At 39.6% G+C, this 23,009-nt stretch overlaps 3 protein-coding genes across 3 annotated transcripts in view; 1 reads left to right on the top strand and 2 right to left on the bottom strand.

The window, feature by feature from the left end:
- Positions 1-212: 212 nt before the first annotated feature.
- LOC109479384 (coiled-coil domain-containing protein 113-like) lies at positions 213-6,608 on the top strand. The gene is given in 10 exon segments (XM_019781342.1): positions 213-350; positions 353-425; positions 1,084-1,245; positions 1,748-1,901; positions 2,413-2,568; positions 2,777-2,857; positions 3,323-3,478; positions 4,173-4,280; positions 4,892-5,047; positions 5,980-6,608. Coding segments are annotated over 10 exon segments (1,179 nt in total). The 5' UTR covers positions 213-316; the 3' UTR covers positions 6,079-6,608.
- LOC109479385 (deoxynucleoside triphosphate triphosphohydrolase SAMHD1-like) lies at positions 6,263-17,189 on the bottom strand. Its single transcript, XM_019781343.1, has 15 exons — positions 16,745-17,189; positions 15,234-15,394; positions 14,670-14,788; positions 14,249-14,319; positions 13,764-14,009; positions 13,582-13,629; positions 13,064-13,258; positions 12,639-12,730; positions 12,407-12,463; positions 11,822-12,011; positions 11,490-11,573; positions 8,207-8,311; positions 7,911-8,005; positions 7,545-7,596; positions 6,263-7,127 (listed from the first exon to the last, which is right to left on the bottom strand). Exons 1-15 carry the CDS (start codon positions 16,790-16,792, stop codon positions 7,035-7,037), a joined length of 1,656 nt encoding a protein of 551 aa, XP_019636902.1. The 5' UTR covers positions 16,793-17,189; the 3' UTR covers positions 6,263-7,034.
- A 3,449-nt stretch (positions 17,190-20,638) lies between these two features.
- The window catches only part of LOC109479303 (periodic tryptophan protein 1 homolog), an 8,131-nt gene continuing 5,760 nt past the window's right edge, over positions 20,639-23,009 (bottom strand). Inside the window, exons 10-13 of the mRNA XM_019781259.1 lie at positions 22,498-22,619; positions 21,983-22,094; positions 21,588-21,670; positions 20,639-21,380 (exon numbers count right to left, since the gene is read on the bottom strand). Coding sequence (XP_019636818.1) covers positions 21,375-21,380; positions 21,588-21,670; positions 21,983-22,094; positions 22,498-22,619 — 323 coding nt within the window. The 3' untranslated portion in view covers positions 20,639-21,374. The remainder of the gene's footprint in view (positions 21,381-21,587; positions 21,671-21,982; positions 22,095-22,497; positions 22,620-23,009) is intronic.

The following is a 23,009-nucleotide window of genomic DNA, read 5'->3' as shown; positions in this document are numbered from 1 at the left end:
AGTTTATATATATGTTGGTTAAGATATTTTCTGTAATACTTATCATTTTGTTGCAAACCAAAAACATCAACATTAAATTTCTATTTTTAATGTAACAGAAATATAAGAAAGAATGTAATTGTAATTTTATTGGTCTAAGCAAAAGAGCTTATCACAACAAGGCCCCCCTTTTGAGTTTGAAAATGGTTTGATACCGAGCTCGGTCCCAGGGGTGCCGGTTCCCCATATGGAAACAACACCGGCGCCTGGGTACCCTGGGGACGATCTTGCCGCCTAGCAACCGGAGCAGGACCTACAGAATCACACGGCAGCAATCATGGCGGACACAGAGAGTGTGACAACACAGGACACAGAACTCAGCCTGATACAGACCCTCTCAGCGAGCTATCGGACGAAAGGCTCTACCAACTGGTAGAGGACACACTGTAAGTTGTTTTTGAGGGCCATTTTGCCACAGTAATGTTCGCTGGACCGATATTTTAGGTCCCAAAAAGTCATACGTTCCCTTTGTTTTGACGCAACTCCTGAAACTCACTTGGGCAACTTCATGCTACAGTTGCTACGTCAGATTTCCGAATATTTGTGGTAAGGGGTTATGTTTTTAGGAAAACTGTTATAATAGATGGTGGCCTAATGAAATGGCAGCAGAATTTCACATAACATTTCGAATTTGGAAAGATGATGGAGATAGACTATTTACTCTGAGTGTAGTAGTATTTTAAATCACATCATTTTTTAAGTCAAATATCTTTAAAGTTTATAAGTTATGACAAGAATGAAGGCACCAGCATTTAATAGCCATACCTCCACTCCCACAAGTCAGAAGTGTTACTTGTTGAATACAATGAATTTGCTTAAAGTTTGCATCACAATCATCATTCAGTAAATCTTGTTGAAAAAATTCTAAAAAGTCATATGATTGTAGAGTTTAGACTAGTCCCATTCTGTTATCAATTCTGGCTTGGCATATCATACGTTAACACTGGTCACAACTTACAACCAGATCAGATTCAGAATATAGTTACCCCAAATCTCTAACTCTGCAAATAAAAGTGTCATAAACAATGTGCTTTTCCCCTGCAGACAATCCAACGATGTGTTACAAACGGAGACAGAGATGTTTGAGAAGTTTCTGAAGAGGGTTGAGCCCAAAGATGGCGGGCACTCCAGCCTGGCCTCCACCAGTACACCTGTCACCGCCACGCCCAGCGCATCCATGCAGGACCTCAGGACTGTCGGCGGCAGGTGAGTGTCACAAAGGGTTTACAACATTTCCTTCCATCACTAATATTATATTATCAGTCCCATAGCTTGTTGAGGTAGCATAGCGTTCAACTACTAGTAGAGATTTTCACCTGCTACGGTCCTGTCAGGATGGCCATTCCAACATTAAGTCACTGGAAATTACTTCACGGTAGCAAATTTCATGGTCTGATAAAAATAGACTTATTCGCAGAACTTATGTTCGTGGTATCAGCAGGTGCAGAAGAAAGAAAGCCGGCTTATCATGTTTGCGGTAATGATGCATTCGTAGTGACCATGAAAGATAACAAGTGTAGAAGTACCATGAATGTAAAATAATTTACAGCAGGTAGTTAAAGACCTTCTGTCATGTATAAGCTTCGTATAACCACCGTCTTGAAGCCTCAGGGTGCATAAAAAAGCTCAGTGCTAATTGGGCAGCCTTGACTGTAATCTTCAGCCAAAACTAATACATAGCACTGCATGCCCTTTTCTTTGTTTACAGGAGAAGATCGAAGTCGAAGAGCGGGACCATCGAGCGTCTGCTGAAGCTGTCTGCGGAACAGAAGTGCGACATCGCGCAGCGGGAACTCGAGGAGCTCCGGGAGGACATCGACAAGTTTAAGGAGGAGTCCGAGAAAGTCTTAGACAATCACAAGGTCAGTTTAACATTATTCAACTCAGTTCTATGCTTAAAAAGTTAGAAAAAAAAAACATACATCGGTGAAGATTATGCATCCAGGTAATAAGATTCACCAAATACAGTTGCTTGAGTAACTGTCTTTGGCCTAAAAAAATGGAACAAGTTAGAAGAATGTAAACTACGTTTTGTTTCATTTTATTATTCAAACAATCATCACCGGAAAATAAAGTACATATACATTTGGTTTGGTTATTGAAACGTTTTTTAACAAAACTTAATTTGTATAGTTTTAAGTTGTATCTGTTGTATCAAAACAGTCAACCAGACTAAGGGAGACAGATAATAATTAGCTTTTTAATGCATCACTTTGAATTTATTGAGCATGTTACACAACATAAAGGGCTCGCACAATTTTTGTTTGTTTGTGACACCAAAATTTTTTGTTTTGCTGCCACCATAGACATCATACCCGATTAAGAGTTTTGATTTTAAATCTAAAGAATACTTATGTTGTATGTCTTCTCCAGGCACATATAGAGGAGGCCGACACCAGACTGTCAGAGATCAGGAAGTCCTCGTATGAGTTTGAGAGGGACATCCTGAAGGGGGGAGTCAACCCTCGCACAGGGAAGGTTGTCGGAGAGAGGGCAACCAGATATTTTGAGGACAGAATAAGAGCTAAGGTAAGATGATTGGCAAAATTGTTCTGTATCTTTAATCTACTATATGGTTGAGTTTCTTGGTGTCTACCACAGCAGCGGAATTGTGCCACCTTCAAAATGTGCCTAAAAAGATCTGTAATGCTATTCATTACTACATGTACAATGTCAATGACAATGGTGTGTATTGTGCCAGGGGTTAACATAACAATGTGGCATTTTTCTTCTCCAGGACACGTTGATAGAAAAACTTCGCCTCAAGAATTCTTCCCTTAAAGTACAGAAGAGAAAGTTGCAGCTTCAACTAAAACAGGTAAGTCATTTCCAAACCTGAACAGTTTTTCTAATAGTTTTGAATGGTGCTTGCAATTTTCAATGTTACCTTCACCAGGGCAGGTATATAGAACTAAGTATTTTTTGAGAGGAGAAGAGTGAAATTATATTTTTCTTTCCATCCTTCCCTGACAGAAAGAGGAGCTTGAAGAGTTTTTAGTATGAACATATTTCTAATAGTCTGAATGGTGCTTGCAATTTTCAGTGTTACTTGTACTGGTGCAGGTATGTAGATAAGATCATTTTGAGTCCTAAGAGTGACTGTTTTCCTGTCCGTCCTTCCCTGACAGAAAGAGGAGCTCGAACAGTTTTCTTATGATCATCATTTGTAATAGTCTGAATGGTGCTTGCAATTTTCAATGTTACCTTCACCGGTGCAGGTATGTAGATAAAAGTATTTTGAGCCCAAAGACTGAATGTTTTCCTGTCCGTCCCTCCCTAACAGAAAGAGGAGATGGGTGAGGTTCTGCATGAGGTGGATTTCCAGCAGCTGAAGATCGAGAACGCCCAGTACCTGGAGCGCATCGACGAGCGCAACCAGGACCTGCTCCGGCTCAAACTCATGGCAGGAAACACCATGCAGGTCCTCAACTCTTATAAGGTTAGCTCCTATATTTGTTTGTTTTTAGCCTTACTTTTAACATCATTTATGTTTACCTATGCAGCAGGAAAACATTTTGTTTTTGCTCCGTTTTTCTTCTCCAAACACATACCGGTAAGGTCAATGACCTGGACCAGAGATATGTCACCATAGTAACTGGTGCTGTAGCAGACACCCTGTGGTGTTGGGTTACATTATGTAGCAACTTGCAGAACAGAGTTGGAGTAGATGGACACCATCTATTATATGCATGTGTTTGTATAAACAGAGCAGTACTGTAGTTTCTTAGGCTAGACCATGTAAAGGAAAACATTACGAGATTGCTTTGCAAATGTTACCTTTCTGCATCTTCTATACTGTCAAGTTTTTTCCAGTACTTTTCTTGTAAAACAGACAGTGGATTGTTCACTGACAATACTGAAACATTTCCCCACAGAAAAAGCTGGGAAAAAGATCAATGATTAGACTAAGGGATTGATTAGATACTAGTACTAAATGTCTTAACTCATGTACATGTATATCAAAAATAGTTTTGTTGTGAAACCTTCTTGAATATAAATTTTGATACATCCTTCATCAAGAAATTCTGTGATGTTACCCTGTAGGTTCAAATTTCAGTCTACCATAAGAATTTCATCATACAAGTCTTTTAAAAATGCCTCCAAAGTTTTTAACAATGAAATTTTCCCTGCAGAAAAAGCTGAACACGCTGACAGCGGAGTCAGAGAGGCTGAAGTCAGAGATCAGTTCCAGACAGGACATGCTGACCAGGATAGACGCAGAGACGAACTCCGTGGAGGAGGTGAGCTGATTTTTGTTTCTATTTAATCTACCCAGTGTGGCACAACATGTAGGCAGATCTTTTTAAGGGTGCATTTATAGGATGAGATACCATCTACATGTATAGTTTCTAAATGTTGTGTCTGAAAAGATATATTTTGCAACTGGCAAAGTTCTGATGCAAACGTCCAAGGAAAACTGTGAAAAATCCGTGTTTGGCGCAGGTGCAGTATGTTAAGCCAAGGTGCTGGCTGCATTTCACAGCATTTCTTTACACTGGGGCACTGGAAAAACATACATTACACATAAAATACATACATAACAACTAAGCTTGAAGTACTGTGTTGTTTTAAGACTTGTTACAAAATGTATAGTGATAAGGTATCACATCTATGAAGAAAAATTACAAATTGTATGATTTTTTGTACTATGAACCTGGTTCATTAACCATACTGTCTTCTTTTAAACTTTTTTGGTATTTCAAATTGTTTAGAAGTAATATTCTGCTATGATTGTGATGGAAAATCACCCTCTCTTCTTAGCTGTTACACTTGCTGGATGAAAATCTGTCAGTAGCTTCAACCATGTTAGACCCCATTGCTCAAGTACTTGCCTTTTTTGCTTCCATATTAGGAGAGATCGAAGGCAGAAAAGGAGAACAAGAAGTACCGTACACAGCTGGCAGACTACCGTGTACCTGACGTACTGGACTATGTACAGGACAAGGCCGACCTGTACGAGCTGCAGAAAACTGTCAAGAGCTGGGAGAGGAAGGTGGAAATCGCAGAGGTAAGCTCTTCAAACCTTCCTTCACTCACTTTATTTTATTTTTTATTTTATGACGATTTACCACATTTGTGGAAGGATTGACATAACAGGTGACTATCACCTCTTCAAAGATGTCAACCCCGAGACCAGACTGTAAGGTTTGAACCACTCACACCGGGAAGGTCCCCTACTCTTTTCGATAAGTGCGGTGGGTTCTTTAACGTGCGTGGGGTGTGGCTCTCCCAAACACGGGACCTCCATTTAACGTCCTATCCGAGGGACGTCCCTAGCCGAAGCTAGGTACTCATTAACACCTGAGTGAAGTGAGGAAAGTCGTGTAAAGTGCCTTTCCCAAGGGCACAAGATCGGTGACATGAGCAGGGTTCGAACCCACGACCTCTCGGGTGTGAGCCAAACGCGCTACCGACTGCGCCACACGACCCCACTTTCTATCCAGGATTTGATTACTGGTATTTTGCTGCTGTTGTCCCTGCCACAGGGGTCGGCAGCAGTCGGCTAGTAGTACTGGTCTTCACACTGCACCTCCATGCAGCTCTATCCAGCGGGTTTACACTGGCAAGGCTGCGCTCTCTAATGTCCTTCTTTAATCCTGAGAAAGTACCTGAGAGTGTACCTGTACAACTGCATCCAGTCGGTGTGAAGGAATAGGATTTATGTGTGGAAAACTTCAGTATGTTCAGGCTGAAATTGCTGAACTATAAGATAAAGATCTTCACCCCTTTGAAGTACAACTAGTAAGCCGTATCAAATAAAATCTGTCAAGGCATGTTGTATAGCACCATGTATCTTTTCATGCCTTTTCTTTAGATTATTTTTAACTGCTAAATGCTTTTCGTCATCTTTGAACTGCACTTTTTCTTTTGCGCAGTACCATGTCCTAGCCTGTATAATGTCATAAGATAAAACATATATATTATCTTTTATGATCCCAGATGGCCCTGAAGACCCATAAGAAGACGTGGTACCAGATGCAGATGGCCAGTCAGCACATCAGTCCCTGGAAACAGCCGCTGGAGGCTCAGTTTCAGTAGTTATTATAGTGTGTCAGAGGAGAGTTCTGTATGATAGTTCTGTAAACAACCTCACTTGTGGTACTTGGGAATTCAGTTACACTCATTTCACATTACTTATATGTATAGTGTTAAACATCCAACTTTGACTTCCAGGTAAAATCGCTTGATTGTGCTTCAGTGTAAATATGAAGGAAGAACTATACAAATTGAAGAGCACATTTATTGTAGACAATGGTGAGAAAGCTACTCTTGGTTGTACAGAAGGTTAGTATATAGATACAGAGTATCAGCTGTACATATTCCTTGATGTAAGTCATCATCAAATAGTCTTACCATTGCTATCAATGGGTGAAAGTTTTTAGTGTCTCCTTTTGTAAATACATTGTACTATCAAGGCACAACTCTTAACATTATTTGTTCTAGTAAGCACCTTGCTTCCATTAAAAAGAATATGCCTATGCCCAAATAGTAGCATTCAAACCTACATTGTATATCTGTTTTGCTTCTAAATTTTAAGTACACTTTTTCATTAAAATCAGCCATTGAAAAGTTCAGCTCTCAATTCATTTGTGTCTAGTGATTTCCATTGCTAGTTTCTTAAACATGTAAAATGAATGAAGAGAAAAGCAGTCTATTCTAAGTCTCGTACATCATCATTAAAACTTGTCTAGGATTTTGCGTATGAAAGCCTACAGCAGTATTTGCTAAATCATGATTCAGGTCTGTTAAAATTTAACACCCAAGCAGTACAAAATCAGAGACAATCTGAAGTTAAATGTGCATCCAAATCAACTTAAAACACATCAATGTGACCTATGATATGATCCTCCTCTGCTATAGTTCTGCTAGGCATTTTTGACAGGATTGCTACTACATACATTGTATACAACCATTATGATCTCAATCATTACACCACATACCATCACCATATATAGCTAGTTGCACACAGTAGTCCAAAACATGTCACACGATTTTCAGTCATCTTTTGCGCTGGCATCCTCCAGGTCTGCTGTAAGGTCTCTCCTGGCCCCCTGCCCAGAAAGATCCTTGCTTCCTGGTACAACTTGCTGAAAGTTTGAAATTACCATTATGTGAATGCAGGTAGAATACTTTCAAGTATTATTACAAAACAAAGTTGAGCAAGTCTGGAACACTGTGCCTTCTGATGGTCTTTGACATCTAAGACAGCTGTAGTCTCTAGCTGTACTGATGAAAAGTATGTCTCTGAGGGCTCAGGGATACCATGGACAGGTGTTAAATGTTTAGATTTAGTTCACCATATGCTGTGGTACATGTACATGTAGAGTGGTCTTCTTTCTTGCAAAAACATCCAAGCAATTTTTTCACAGAAATGCTTTGTAATAGGTTACCAAGGGGGTTAAGTGGCTTAAAAAAGTATTTAAAATCCAATATGATATCATGATGCTAAATATGAAGTAGCCAGTATCAAGTAGGTAGGCCCTGTCTTTAGTATCTGAACTGACCTTTTGAGGTGTTGTCATGTCTTTTTTCTTCAACAGGAAAAGTTCGAAGCGCCTGTGAAAAAGTGTCCAAGTCAATCTCCAATACAAGATGTGTGAAGTCTTTCATTAAGTCAATCATTCAAGTTTTTATTTAAAATCAACTTTGCAGACGTGCCAAATTTCTTCAGACACAACTGAATTTTCAATGCATTTGTTGGAATATAGAAGCACTGTCAGTTACAAAATGGCAAAGAACATTATGCAATAAATAGATTTAAAAGTTAACATGTTCATGTAACAATGGTTGCTGTTACAAAAACTTACATACAATATGTAACTTGCCCTAAACTTCAACAAAGTGATAAGGGAATAAGGCCTTTGATTTACCTCTCCACTTCTTTGATGCTTTCCTTGTCCAGCTGCTTCTTACAGTACACCCTCCAAAACTTGTCAGCAAACTTTTGGGGCAACATCTCAGACAGCTGATTGCAAGGAAAGAACCAACTCTCATCAGCACATTAAGTTGAAACAAGGATATAGATAGCACATTGTTCTGCAATTCATCTGCATATTGTTAACAACCCAAGATTCCTTAACCCATATTCCTGACCAGCTACAATGATTGAGCAGACAATATTAAAATGAATTGTGTAACCTGATAAAGAATTTACTGATTGAATCACCTCTTCCTTCTCCAGTTTTATGGCCTTGTCAGGGTTGTCTTTGGTCCAGAATCTGACATCGTCCACAGGATTGTTCTTTCCCTTGCCATAGTTCACATTCACCCTCTGTAAGGAACATCAAAGTTTACATGACGATTGGATGTAAGAGACAGAAGGAAAACAGCACACTTCTCTGTCAAGTGACAGTCTAATCATTTTTATACCTCTCTGGTATCAGATCAGAGGAAGCAGAGATCTGTCATACTGCAAGGTACTGACCAATTTAATGTCTCCTTGGTTCATACTGATTGAAACAGTACACTTTCAAAAGACAAAACTGAACTCACAATGACCGCAATATCCTCAGCTGTGATTTTGATTTTTTCTTGGTCTGTGACAGCTTTAGGGATTTCCTTGGTTGATGGACCAGACTAATAAAAAACAACATCGTCAATTCATTAAGCCATTACAAAAAAACTTCTTGACTGTTAGCATTTATTTTACCAATATCAAATACAAAATGATATTTGAATTACATTTTTTTTTCAAACTTTATTAATATTCACAGTGTTACATTAAAAAGATATACATAGTTGACATACATGTACAATCGTGTGGGATGATACATCAAGGACAGTTTTTTTAAGGTAACGTTATCTGGGGATTGTCTATATATAATGATATCACATAAAATGTTCCCATTGTTCATTATCGTCTATTTCTATAATTTGATTTAGTCTGTGCTTGAAGATTGAGAGTTTTGGTTTAGAGTTTGTTATGAAACATGTGTATATACAATATTTAGCGATAAGAAGACAATGTGCAAGTGTACTAACATGGCGAGGGTTATCAATTATACCATAAATAATAATCTTCTCGTCTACAATTAGGTCTTGTTTGGTACATCGTTTCCACCAGTAACAGAACTCTTTCCAAAATTTTTTTGCTTCTTTACAATACAAGAATAAATGTTCGATAGTGTCAGCTTATCTGTACAATTGTTACATCGATCCGTTTGTACCAGATTTGCTTTTCTTAGCCAACTATTTGTAGCTAGGTAGTGATGGATAATCTTATACTGAAAGCATTGTAATCTGGTTTCCCTTGTAGCGACAAAGGCAGCAGTATAGGCTCTCTCGATGTTGTCTTAACCAATTTTGTGTATAATTTCTGTTTCTCTACTTGGAGGCACGACTTGTTTCTGAATAAGAATATCATATAATTGTTTGCATGTTGTTGTTAAGGGATGTATCTTTTCGGTATATTCAATAATGTTGTTAGGGGTGCATTTTCTTCCATTGTTTTTAATTATATCTTTCCACTTTTTAGGTATGGCTACTCTTATAGAATTGTATTTCATTATTTGCTTTGAATCCATGGTTATACCATATAGATTATAACAGCGAGCAGATTATTATTGGAATGAGCAGAGCACTTTGGACTAATGCCTCTGACTATTTACAGCTTAGAGGTACATATTCAATCTTTTGTCAAAAACTTCTCTATTACATAGCGGATCATAATGACCCCCAGTGGGGGTCTTCATGCTTCGTAAAAAATTGAAAAATCTCAATATTTTAGACAAAATCTTGAGATATTATGAGACAATCTTGAGATTTTTCATGACAATCTCCAGATCTTTCACAAAATCTTGAGATGAAAACAAAAGGTCTTAAGATCTTTCCAAATGTTTTCAAAGCATCTTGAGATTTTTCCATAGCATCTCGAAATGCTTTAAAAAATATCTTGAGATCTCTTCAAGAATCTTGATATTTTTTAAAAGCATATCGAGATGCTATGGAAAAATCTCAAGATACTTTGAAAACATTTGGAAAGATCTTAAGACCTTTTGTTTTTATCTCAAGATTTTCTGAAAGATCTGGAGATTGTCATGAAAAATCTCAAGATTGTCTTATAAGATCTCAAGATTTCGTCTAAAATATTGAGATCTTTGGAACAAATCTTGAGATTTTTCAATTTTCAACGAAGCGTGAAGACCCCCGCTGGGGGTCATTATGATCCGCTATGTAACAGAGAAGTTTTTGACAAAAGATTGGATATGTACCTCTAAGCTGTAAACGGTCAGAGGCTTTAGTCCAAAGTGCTCTGCTCATTCCAATAATAATCTGCTCGGTGTTTTATGTAAGTCATTGATTGTTAGAAATGATCCATCCCCATACAACAAATCATTTAGTACACAAATAATGCCAGCATCTATCCAGCTTTTGTAAAACACTGGTACATTCTCGACTAAAATATACCTATTATTCCACAGGACTTGTGAGCATATCTGTCTGTGTGTTTTTGGTTCATAATGGATAATTTCTTCCCAGGTAGTTACAATATCTTTGTAGAATGGTGGCATGTCATTAAGATTTAAGAGTGAAGTGGAGTAATTACATCGGAACAACAAGAAGCCTCCCCATCTTGCAAACAAGTATTCTTTTTCTTTTGACGGGTCAGTTATAAATCTTTTGATCCATACAGCTTTTAGAGCTTTATTCATTATATTAAAATCAATCATTTTAAGCCCACCTTGACATTTGTTGCCAATCAGTGTCTTCATTTTTACTTTTGGAGTTTTTTCTCGCCAGATGTACCTGAATATATATCCATTTACTTGTTTTACAAAATGGCCATGGGTAGGGACATGCATAACTGAACAGATATATATCAACTTAGAGATACCAATGGTTTTCACAATCAAAATCCGGCCAATCAATGTCAGATTTCGCTGTTTCCATATATTACATCCTTGCACCATTTTTGCATAATTTTTATCAAGGTCTTCCTTATAACACCTTTGTCTGTCATGACCAAAATGTGTACCAAGTGCTTTGATAGGACCATCAGGCCAGCGAATGGGTAGTGGTTTATCTTGTCTTTCTTTATTTGAGCCTATCCAGACAATTCAAATCGAGACCACTGCATTTTTAAAACCGATTTAAAGTAACTAATAGGTGCATTGCAGAAGCTATATCTAGGAGTAACGATGTCATATCGTCCGCATACATGGATAATTTGTGTGTCCTGTCATACAATTGTAGACCGTTGATGTTTACGTCGGCTCTAATAGCTGAGGCTAACATTTCAACACTAATTATAAACAGACTGGATGACAGTGGATCTCCCTGTCTTACACCTCTATGAATATTAAACCAGGGAGATATAAAGCCATTGTTAAGCACACAACTTTTTATATCTGTATATAGTAATTTGACCCATCTGATTATGTCATTTCCAAAATTCACAGCTTCCAGTACCTTCAGTACAGTACACTTTCAAAAGACAAAACTGAACTCACAATGACCGCAATATCCTCAGCTGTGATTTTGATTTTTTCTTGGTCTGTGACAGCTTTAGCGATTTCCTTGGTTGATGGACCAGACTAATAAAAAACAACATCGTCAATTCATTAAGCCATTACAAAAAAACTTCTTGACTGTTAGCATTTATTTTACCAATATCAAATACAAAATGATATTTGAATTACATGTACATGTATTTCAAATACAATACATATCAAACACAATCTCACAATATTCTAACATTGATAGGTAAATATATTGTGGTTTTGTAAAAACACTTCTCCAACAATCTCAAGATATTGTGAAAAGAAGTTCAAGGTAATTTCACCTCTTCAAAAAACTCATCCCTGGCTTGTGTCTGACCAATGAAGCGGTACAGCTTTCTTTTCGCAAGGTTTTCCAGGATATCTCTGGCCTCCTTTAGTTTGTCACCCTTGGAGTACAGTATCTTATCAAAGATGCTGTCTGTTAACCTGGCGTAGGTGTCCATGTGCTGGCATGCCTCCGAAATTTTCATGCTAAGAATAGGGTGCACAAAGGAGCTTACTTCGATGAAAGTTAAAGTTCCAGGTAATGAGATACACAAGAAATTGTTACTAAAGCAACGCAAATGCCACTTTTAAGAGTCTAATATGTAGTAGAGATCAATCAAAACCTGAATGACTGTTCCAATACAAATTGTAATGATGCATCCAATACTCACTGATTAATGTTACTTGATCTCAAAACACTCCCAACCTTACCTTAAAGTGACTCAGTGGCCAGACTGGAATTCAAAATCTAAAGTAAAGATTCTGTACTAGTATTCAATACACTTCTCAATGTTGTGCCATTGGGAAAGGCACTTTTTGCCTTTTTTTCCAAAAATGATCAGATGTAAAGACAACTTGTATTAGGTGTTAATTCTACTCACTGCAGCTGGTATTTATCTTGAAACTTATCATCAGCTTTCAGCAAAGCATCTGTAATCCTTAAAAACAAAACAGTTGATAATTAAATGGTCAGAACTGAAGTGAAACATAAATACAGAGGATAATAATCCAAATTGTGTGTGCATGAGGTTACAATATCAATTAATGTATCACATTTTAAAGTGCTAAAACATTATTACAGTTATGTATGTTTTACCAGCTAGTGCAACTTACATCATCTCCACAGCAACTGTGGTTTTGTGCTGATAGCACTCATGATGAAGGCAGGCTCGGGTGTGGAACATGTTGTACACATTGAGCCACGCCTGGAAAAAACACCATGCATTCGTTCATGATTGTTTTATTTATTATTGCATTTTATGGCAAGAGAGACAATTAGCTTTTTTGTTTCAATACAGGGTATATTTCCTCAAAACTCTTCAGAAGTAAGCATTCCGACAGGATTTCCATAGAGCTAGCAGTCAATTTGATGTACATGTACCAGGTTAGCTCATCATCAGTGTCTAAATTCTTCTTTTTTATCCCAGTCTTCATAATACATCTAGAATCTCCACCATAAATGAATGAATATATGAATAGGATTTTGAGGTTTAAGCTCCACAATTTGGATCTTTGTCATTTTTGTCAGTCTTTGTCACGTGTAACCTACAGTGCATTATGCAACAAACCTTGTCCCTGTAACAGATCTGCCATTTGCCATCCACTTTGATGACCCTGGCACTTTGGATGAGCCGCATGTGGTCAAACCTCTTCGGGAGACCTGTGTAGTGACTGTCTCTAGCAAAGTAGTCCCACTTGTCCACATCCATACCATTAACAGAATTTGAAATGATCTGAATATATCAAAATAGAATCAAAACAAGATAATCAGTAGCTTGGCTACTTTGGAGAGAAATATTGCAAGAGGAAGACAAGGCTATGTTACATGTATAAGACTTAGTATAAACTTATTTCAGCCATTTCTTTCATAATGCGAGCACAGATTGTCAAGATAATTCAATTTGACTTTTATGTGTCATTACCAAGGGCAATATCAGTACTAAGAAATTCAAAGTATTCCTTGCTAAAAAAATTGACTTCTGGAAGGAATGGTTGCTTTTCAGCACCAAGGACAGAAACAATGCTGTTGCAATACATTTGTACTTGGATCAAATACCTGGTATAAGAAGCCCTTTTCTTCATCCCTTCCTTTATAATGCCACACCTGTAAGGGACAATGGAACATGTCATTTCTCCAGTATCAAACTCTTAATGTCCACAAAATGTTGTCGATAGACTGTTGGATAAATATATATTTACCAAGTTTTTATGCAATACCACTGAACTGAGTAGACCTACCCTAGCTGGTTGTGCCCCAGCTGGTTGTGCCCCAGCTGGTTGTGGCCCAGCTGGTTGTGCCCCAGCTGGTTGTGCCCCAGCTTGTTGTGCCCCAGCTGGTTGTTCCTCAGCTGGTTGTTCCTCAGCTGGTTGTTTTATCAATTCCTTGATGAAGACCTGGTCCTTCTTTGTCAGACCATACTTTTCCAACTTGATACCATTTTGCTCGATGAGGTGGTCAAACATGGCAGTGGAAGCGTCTTCATGCTAAGATTCATTTCATGGAGTAGAAAATTGTTTGTTGTGATAAATATGTAGCAACTATGTGGTAGACATGACATACTGCACAGGGGTTCCCTCGCTATGTTGTTAGTGATCATCATAATATTAACCTTTTTCCTCAATATCTTGCAGACTGTCACTTCTACAAAAAATCAACATCAGATTAAGGCAACCAAATCTCTACTTTTCAGTTGTTTGCCAATGACACAGGTAAAGATATGTACCTCCCATGTGCAGCCAGGTACGGCCTGTTTCATGAACTGACGATCAAACAGATGGGAGAATGGTCCATGACCTGAATAATGCAAAGATTAACGGTAGTTCAGACACTTTCAAACCAATCAATTCATCAGATAATGAAGAAAAACAAATGAAGGTGAACTTAACACATGTAGCCTAAGTGGCAGGGTAAGTAAAATTTGGTGAATATGTTCCTAGGTTAATGCTACCATATCTGAGCATACGACACTACCGGTATGTGTTAGTAGTTAATGTAATCATAGATGTATAATTTGTTGAAAGAAAACGATCATCAATTGGCCTAAACAAGTGTCATAAATTCCCAGTGCTTTCCAGATAAATGACTATCAAGTAATCAAACAGAAATAGCATTTATGTTAATGTTACATCTGTCACGGTACTGACCTAAGTCATGACAGAGCCCTGCTATCTTCACACACAGCACATCCTCATCAGTGATCGGAAGATGATCACCTTGCTTTGACTGTATCTCAGTTATCAGACAGCCAGCTAAGTGGTATACACTGCAGATGGAAAATAGTTGAACATGTATTGTGATCATTCAATCTCAAAGAGCCTTTTTATCAAGATTCGTAATTAAACAAAGGGGAAATAAGCATTCGTCTATTTATTTCAAAACAGTTACCGGTACCACTAGTACCTGTTAGCTGACCCAAACAGAAAAAAAGACGGCGTCATGGCCTTACTAGCCTGTGTTACACAAGCTCTCGGCCGGAGGTTAATGACCCGGTTTTGGGGGGCGGCAACTTCGGGGCGGCCGGCCGCCAGGAGCGCGATTAGTCAGGCTAATGGCCTTACATGTATATGTCTCACCAGGGACAAAGAAGTAAATAAGACTTAGTATAACTATAGCAGAAATCGAGAGTAGGAAGAAGTATTGCGTATATGCAGCTTGCCTATCTACTAATATGATAATACAAAGTGATGTTACTACTATATCAACGTTACCCTAAGCTGTGCTCAAATCTGTTGTGACAGGCACCCGGGTAGACCCAGTAACCGCCTCCCAGTTGTTTGATGTTTCTCAGCCTCTGGAACTGGGGGGTGTCGATGATCTTCACACTCAGTGGATCTACCTCAATGTGGCCATGGATGGGATCAAGGAACACCTAGAAAATCCGGAAACGTGATGAGGTCGCGCTCTACAAGGCGGCGGACCTAGGCAGGGGCTATTGATGCGAAATCCCACAGAGACAACAGCTGCGACAACTGCCACAACAATTTTTCACCGTTCCACATCCATTCCTCTTCGCCATTTGTATACAAGAATACTTTTTCACCGTTCCACACCCATTTCTAGTATACAGTGGGGTCGTGTGGCGCAACGGCAGCGTGCGTGACTCGGAATCAAGAGGTCCCGAGTTCGAGTCCTGACATTCCACCGATCTTGTGCCCTTGGGAAAGGCACTTTACACGACTTTTCCCACTAGACTCAAGTGAAAATGAGTATTGTCTGTCCAGTATTCGTTTCTATGTGCGGGACATAACACCAGCAACAGCTGCCTCTGTTCCGCGTGTATTGCACTGTTGCAATATCAATAAATAAATAGTATACAACAATTTTCATCGTTCCACAACCATTTCTCACCGTTCCACACCAATTTCTCTTCCTTCGGAACGAACAGAAATGGGTGTGGAACGGTGAAAAATTGTTGTGGAACGAAATGCCTTGTCACAGATGTCTATTATACAAGTATTATACAGCCTATTATACAAGTACTAGTATATGGCACACAAGGCATTTCGTATCACCTTTTCTCCTCCGGCTGATTGTCGCCCCCCTTCGTCGGAAGCTGTGGCCATATTCCGAGGGCAAACCTACGTTGTAGCAGTTAGCCACTGGCACGCTAACGCAGGGCACTAGCACGGTACTGTGCAGCTGTGGTACCCATGCCCACTTAACGTTGTGCAATAAAGTTCTTCTATTTCTTCTATTAATACGCGGTATTTTTGGGCGAGCACAAAGTAGCGCCGGGCTTAATTAAGAAAGCTGCATTATTCCGTGCACTCGGACAGCCGCTGAGGTGAAAACAAACTACGGTGCTGAATTGTAGAGGGATGCGTCATGTGTGCGTTTGAGACCGTATAATTCGAACTTTTAAGTACAATCAAAGACATTATACAATGTGTATTCTATATAAAGTCCTTGATTTATAATGATGTTTGTTTGGTCGGCGCCTGAATACAGTCTCCGCCGCAGACTAACTCCCTTGGCATGTTATCTCTCTCTATTTGGTCGGTTTCTACTCTTTCCAGACGCCTCCCGAAGCCTGGTAGAGGCTACAACGAGTCTACCCACTTGGAGATTATGATAAACGGAAGTATGTAATGGCATCGGCCAGTGCTAGCTTGCACCAATGCAGTTCATACCCAGCGATACCTCACAGTCATTTGAACTTCAAACGAAATACTAGTATGCAAAATTTAAAGGTCTTAAAGTCTACATGACATGGTATCACCTTTGCTCCGGGTGTTCGTATCCTTCCTTCGTCGGGAGCTGCGGCCATACTTCGCGCCTGCACGTATGCTGAAAGTTTAGCAATTTTTGGCTCCAGCTAAATAACAATCTTCAACTTGGGACGCCCGTTGTAGCAAGGACTTTAAAGCCCCTTGGTTGTCGCAGGCGTCCCCGACGCGTACTACTAGTTGTCGCTTCACTCCCTTATAAATGTAAAACAAGTAGTATTCCGCGATGATGCGGGATAAGGAAAGAAACCTGTAGCGATCTCTCCGACATGAGTTAGTGGGGTTTCAAGTGCATCAAAGAAACAAAAGCCAAGCATGTCTCCGAACTGGTATATTGGAATAATTGTACTAATTATAAGCGCAATCCCTTCTCAAATGGTTAAATAAAGAACGGTAACTCAAACGTTGTGTACACATACACGGTGAGAATTTGTGTCCCTCCGCTGAAACCGAAAGGTCAAGATCCAAGGCCTTAAAAGCGTACCTAGCAACGCCACGTACATGCATGTGTTGTGGCAACAGGTAGACTCCAAGCAGATGTAACATTCATTTATACACATGCAGGACTACATAAAAAAAGCAGTGCGTTTTCTAGATCAGTTATGGGACTCCGCTAGCACTGGAGTTGTTCCAGTATCAAAGAGTCGTTTCCGTACTATATCGTTAATGTCCTTACCGGTATGTCTTATGGTTCTTTTTTGAGATTTTGACCATTGTGCATTTCAGCATTTGTCAAAAACCAAACAAAGTTTCACAAATCTTGTTTCCTTTCAAAATCCAAAATCAATGAGATTTTGCAGCGCCAGTGAAATGTTTGTTTACCATATGACAGAACAGACACCTTTGACGCTACATGGCGCAAACAGTATTGCTTTCCGTTCATACCTCGTCTGTACAACTCCAGACTGAGTTGATCCAATCTGTTCTCAACTCCGATGTAATCTTCCGGAACAAATTCTTCCGCAATATCTGGGTCCGTTTGTATTACATGTATTATAAAATTTGTACTTTAATGACCGTTATTATGTGTATTTCTATTTGTTTTATTTTATATGGCCATGGATGGCTGAATATGCCTGAATGAAGAATAAACTTAAGGAACATCGTTAGTACAGTGCCGACCAGGTATGCACAGTTTAGATAAACAGGTCCTGGAGTACATTGTACTGGCGTTTGAATACAGTTTCCGCCTCAGTGCTCAGTGCGTCGGCTGCACTTCTCATGACCCCGCATACAACACCAGGAAGTCTAATTTTACCATTTGACATTTAACGGCAGTTGTTGCACCCATGAAACGTAAAACTGGCTAGGTGACTTACTACATGTGGAATGGCTGACTACAAATAGTGTGAAATTCTTGTGTTTTTGTAGTAAACAGGGAACACTGGCTTATTCTCTACAATGGTAACGTTATGCCGTCTAGGCGGTGTGCTTGAGATATCTGTACTTACTTCCGCTACGTACTACACTATCATGAAGTGCAGCGTCGCGACCAGATATGCACAGCACTGTCAATTTCTGTGTCGAGAGGCAGTTTGACCGGGAAACGAACAGCTAGGGAAAACGCAACGAGTCAACCCGCTTGGAGATTACAATAAACGGAAGTATGTTAACTTGCACCAATGCAGTTACCTCATTCAGACCATCGGCACCTGTCACTAGCTAGTGAGCGGAAAGCTAAGGGTCTCGACCCCCCCCCCCCCTCCAGGAACCAGCACGTCTCCCTTGATATGGATCCACTGGGGAGGACGGATGCTCAAGTGTGTGGGTCTCAGATTCACAACCTGTTATACACCTTAAACAAATCCACGCGAAGGCTACCGTGTCAACTTCGACCCTCACTCAGGTGTAGGGACTGTGGCTACTCGGAAAGTCTTTATCTGTATATCTGTACATGGATCTGTATCTGTGCATGACTATGTATCTGTGCATGAATCTGTTTCCGATTACAAATAAAGATCACGAGTGATTGTCATAGAAACGAAATATGCAAAATTTAAAGGCCTTAAGTCCACAAGACATGGTATCACCTTTGGTCCTTCGGCTGGTGTTCGCCCCTGTTCGCCGGGAGCTGCGGCCATATTTCCTTCCTGTACGTATGCTGCAGCTGGTTTAGCAATTTTGGGGGCAATTTTCGAGGTAACGCAGCTTTCGTTCCTCTTCATCTTGGGACCTCCGTTGTATCGAGGAGTTTAAAGCTCCTTGGTTGTGGAAGGCGTCCCCGACGCGTACAAGTTGTCGCTTCACTCCCTTATGTAAAACAAGTAGGATTCCGCGATAAGGAAAGAAACCGGCAGCCGACATGAACAAATAATCGGCGACACGTTTAATAGTGGGGTTTCAAGTGCGTCAAAAAAAACACAAAGCTTAGCATGTCTTCGTACTGGTATATAGGAATAATTGTACTAATTATAAGCGCAATCCCTTCTCAAATGGTGAAATAATGAGCGGTGACATTGTGTACCGTACATACACGGTGAGAATTTGTATCCCTCCGCTGAAACCGAAATGTTTCAGCGGAACCCAAGCGAAACCATGGCGAAACCCAAGGCCTTAAAAGCGTACCCAACAACACTCACGTACATGGCGTGTGTTGTGGCAACAGGTTGACTCCAAGCAGTGTAACCTTCATTAACATTTATCCACTGGGCTACATACTAGTCGTAGATGCGTCACTTCGAAAAAAAAACACAGTGCGTTTATGAGATCAGTTATGGGACTCCGCTAGCACTAGAGTTGTATCAACGTGTCAAATTGCCTATAAGAATCATTTCCGCACCATAACGTTAATGTCTTTACCCAGAGTTTGCAGCGCCAGTGAAATGTTTGTTTACCATATGACAGACACCTTTAACGCTACATGGCGCAAACATATTGTTTTCCGTTCATACCTCGTCTGTACAACTCAAAAAACATGACCCAATCTGTTCTCAACTCCGATGTAATCTTCCTCAACAAATTCTTATAATTCCGCAATGTCTGGGTCCGTCTGTATTCTTATAAAGATTGTACTTTAATGGCCGTTATTATGTGTATTTCTATGTGTTTTATCTTATATGGCCATTGATGGCTGAATATGCCTGAATGAAGAATAAACTTAAGAAAGATCGTTAGTACAGTGCCGGCCAGGTGTGTTAAGATGTACAGGAGTACATTGTACTGTCGTTTGTTGCATTGTTGACCTCTAGACCTTCAGACGCATTGTGACATGGTGGGATCACCCGTCACGGTTGCGCAAGGTGTAAGAATGTGGTCTGCACGCCACGCCTGGCCGGGAGCGGTTGCGTGCATCGTTCGTTGCGCAAGTGGTGAGTTGTACAATGGAGGTAGAAAAACATGTTTGCATCGTACCATCTCTTTGCAATTGTCACGTTACCGTGTGCAGGCCGTACTTATACGTGCTGCTTACTTACAGTACGTAGGGAACGCGCATCGCTGGCTCATATGGGTGGGGGGTGAATCCGCAGACCGCACGCAGAGAAATAGAAGTTCTGCATGGACGTTTAAGTGCAAGCAAGGAGCTTTCATCACTGTAATTGTTTGTATCTAACGTAAACACCGTGCATCTATTTCAAAGTTATGTTATGTACATAACACCGAATATCTATACGAGTTGTGATGAAAGCTCCTTGGTGCAAGGTCGTGTCTGCGTGCGCCCAAATCCGTTGGATCCCGTACGGATCCCAAAAATTTGCCCACATTTTTCACGTAGACAGCACACAGTTCAAGATCCTACTCAGTGTTATATGCGTGTTGGCACATTTAGTACATCTACTTATTTTACCTTCCTAGATATTATTTTGGTCAGTGTTTTCTGCCTGTTCTGTGTTCATCAACAAGAAAAGTGAAGACAACACAACCAGTAGGAAGTGCATGATTGTAAAGATCATTTCAATGTTTATTTCTTGCCACAGTATGGAACAAAGGCCTTACAAAACTGATTAATGAAAGGACAAATATGCATATGATAATGTTCAATAATGATAGACATTAATACATGGAAAATTGTATTTTGTATTTTGTCAATATAATAATATTCTTATATAACTTATTATATTCTCTATTTTCATGCTTGACATCTTTTTCTGAAGTGATAGCCTTACAGTTTTTTCTTGAGCACCTTTAAGTTACACTTAATTCATCTTTAACTGCTGATGGCAGTGAATAAGGTTGAAACTAGAAAGGTAACATTTGCAAAGCAAATCCATAATATTTACCTTTCAGATATAATAACCTTACAAGCTACTCCTCTGTTTATTCTGACTCAAACACATTCATATATATGGTGACACAAGTACTTGTTCCAAAATGTAATCTGACACCACAGGGTGTCTGCTACAGCACCAGTTGCCATGGTGACAGCCATCTGGCCCAATTCCTTGACCATTTTTGTTTGGAGAAGGAGAAGAATCAGAATCACAAAAACAATATTTTTCTTCTGTGAAGGTACACATAGATATTTGCCAACAACTGCAATGCTGTACACATGTTAAAAGAATGGGTCTGGACTAGTACATTGTGTAGATTATAATGCACATTGCATTATATTGGTTACAGTCAGTTGTTGATGTCTCTTTCTCTCTTCAGTTTCTAGCAGTCCTGCTGGAGGTATCATTGAGTATGTCACATCTGAAAGACAAGGAAACCAAATTACTTAAAACACATTTTGTCATGATTACACTCAAACACATGATCATACATGCAGCAAAATGTTTCTTTATATATCGGACAACAGACAAAATTTACTCTCTTGGCAACAATTTAAGTTCCTAAGAATATGTGTACAACTTATTAATAAAATCTTTATGTAGACTTGAGCTTAAATTGTTGCCTCACCTCTGGTTGGTCAGCTGTGTTCAGGTCTGGTGATGTTTGGGTCGGGAGGGCTGGTCTTGGTCTGCCTTCAAATCTTGTTTTCACTAAACAGAGCAGAAAATACAAGGTGATAAACAACTAGAGGCCATATTCACACAATCCACATTTCAAAAATGACCATGATTATACAAAGATCACCACAAAATCTACCTGGTATGAGGCACATGACGAAGTTGACAATGTAACAAACAGTATACATCCATCAAGAAATTCAAGTTGACCCTTCAAAACAGGTGTACCTGATACCTGTTTTGGACATTGAATGCCAGAACTGAATGAGATATGAATATTATGAATACAGCCACAACCATGTAACACATTTAACTACAGTAAGTATGACAGTATGTGATCCTTACATGCCGTGTTTCCACTGTCCATGACGTCCCAGACCCTCAGACTGTCCTTCTGTCCTCCCATAGCGAACAGGAACGGGGACTCAGGGCAGCACCGCGCACACGTCAAACCTCCCTGGAGACACAGCGGGAACATCAAACACAAATCAAACCTCCCTGAACACAATGGAATAATCATTATTACTCATATGTTTGTCTTATTGGTTCTGAAACAACAGGTTAAGCATAACCGTTAAAATTTCCTCGGCTGAGGTACCCTCAGACTGAGTTGGAAAATGGTGGAACACAGGAAGTTGAGGATTTCATGTGCAGTGGATATGAACTAGCCTGATTTATACCAAACCTATTTTAGCCCAAAGTCCTAGCCTACATCCTCTCCACAAATAGCTACATTTGTTTTGGTAACCAGGCTAGATATGAACAAAATTAATACAAATAAAAAAAAAATTCAAAACAACTCTGAATACTTCACAGATGTCTGAACTTTTTTCTCTGTTGTTGAAGAGGCTTTCCTTTACCATTTTCATCTCCTTCTGTAGCAGGAGCGCCGGTTTGTTGTCCTGGATGTCCCAAACTTTCGTTGTTTTGTCGCTGGAGGTCGTCACCAGACAGCCTGGGACAGCACTGCTCAGGGACAGGCCTGGAAACATGCAGGAGGTACTACCGCTTAAAAATGAGCACTACATGGCGCATTACACTGTAGATAATTTGAGCCTAAACCTGTACAGAATCCACATTGTCTTGGCTCTAAATGGGAACCATGTGGCTCCAGATACATGTACATGTATCTCACTTGCAATCTCACTGATTGCAATGCAGATTAGTCGAGGATCAGTCCACTCTTAATACATATTGTTGATCACAAATAATCATGATGGTTATATATGGTTATGAAGAAAATACTGCAGAATTCAGTTGCTGAGAAATTTCTGCTGCATTTGAAGCATTATGGCATCATGCTTTCTTTATTCAGTGCCAGCAATGCTTAAGATGACGCTTCCAAGTACATTTTGTATAGAGCCATTAGGCC

The sequence above is a fragment of the Branchiostoma belcheri genome, unplaced genomic scaffold (assembly GCF_001625305.1).
Source record: "Branchiostoma belcheri isolate BF01 breed outbred unplaced genomic scaffold, Haploidv18h27 scaffold48, whole genome shotgun sequence".
NCBI classification, from domain to species: Eukaryota; Metazoa; Chordata; class Leptocardii; order Amphioxiformes; family Branchiostomatidae; genus Branchiostoma; species Branchiostoma belcheri.
The sequence above is the reverse complement of the archived record's forward strand: the minus strand, read 5'-3'. Positions and strand labels throughout refer to the sequence as shown.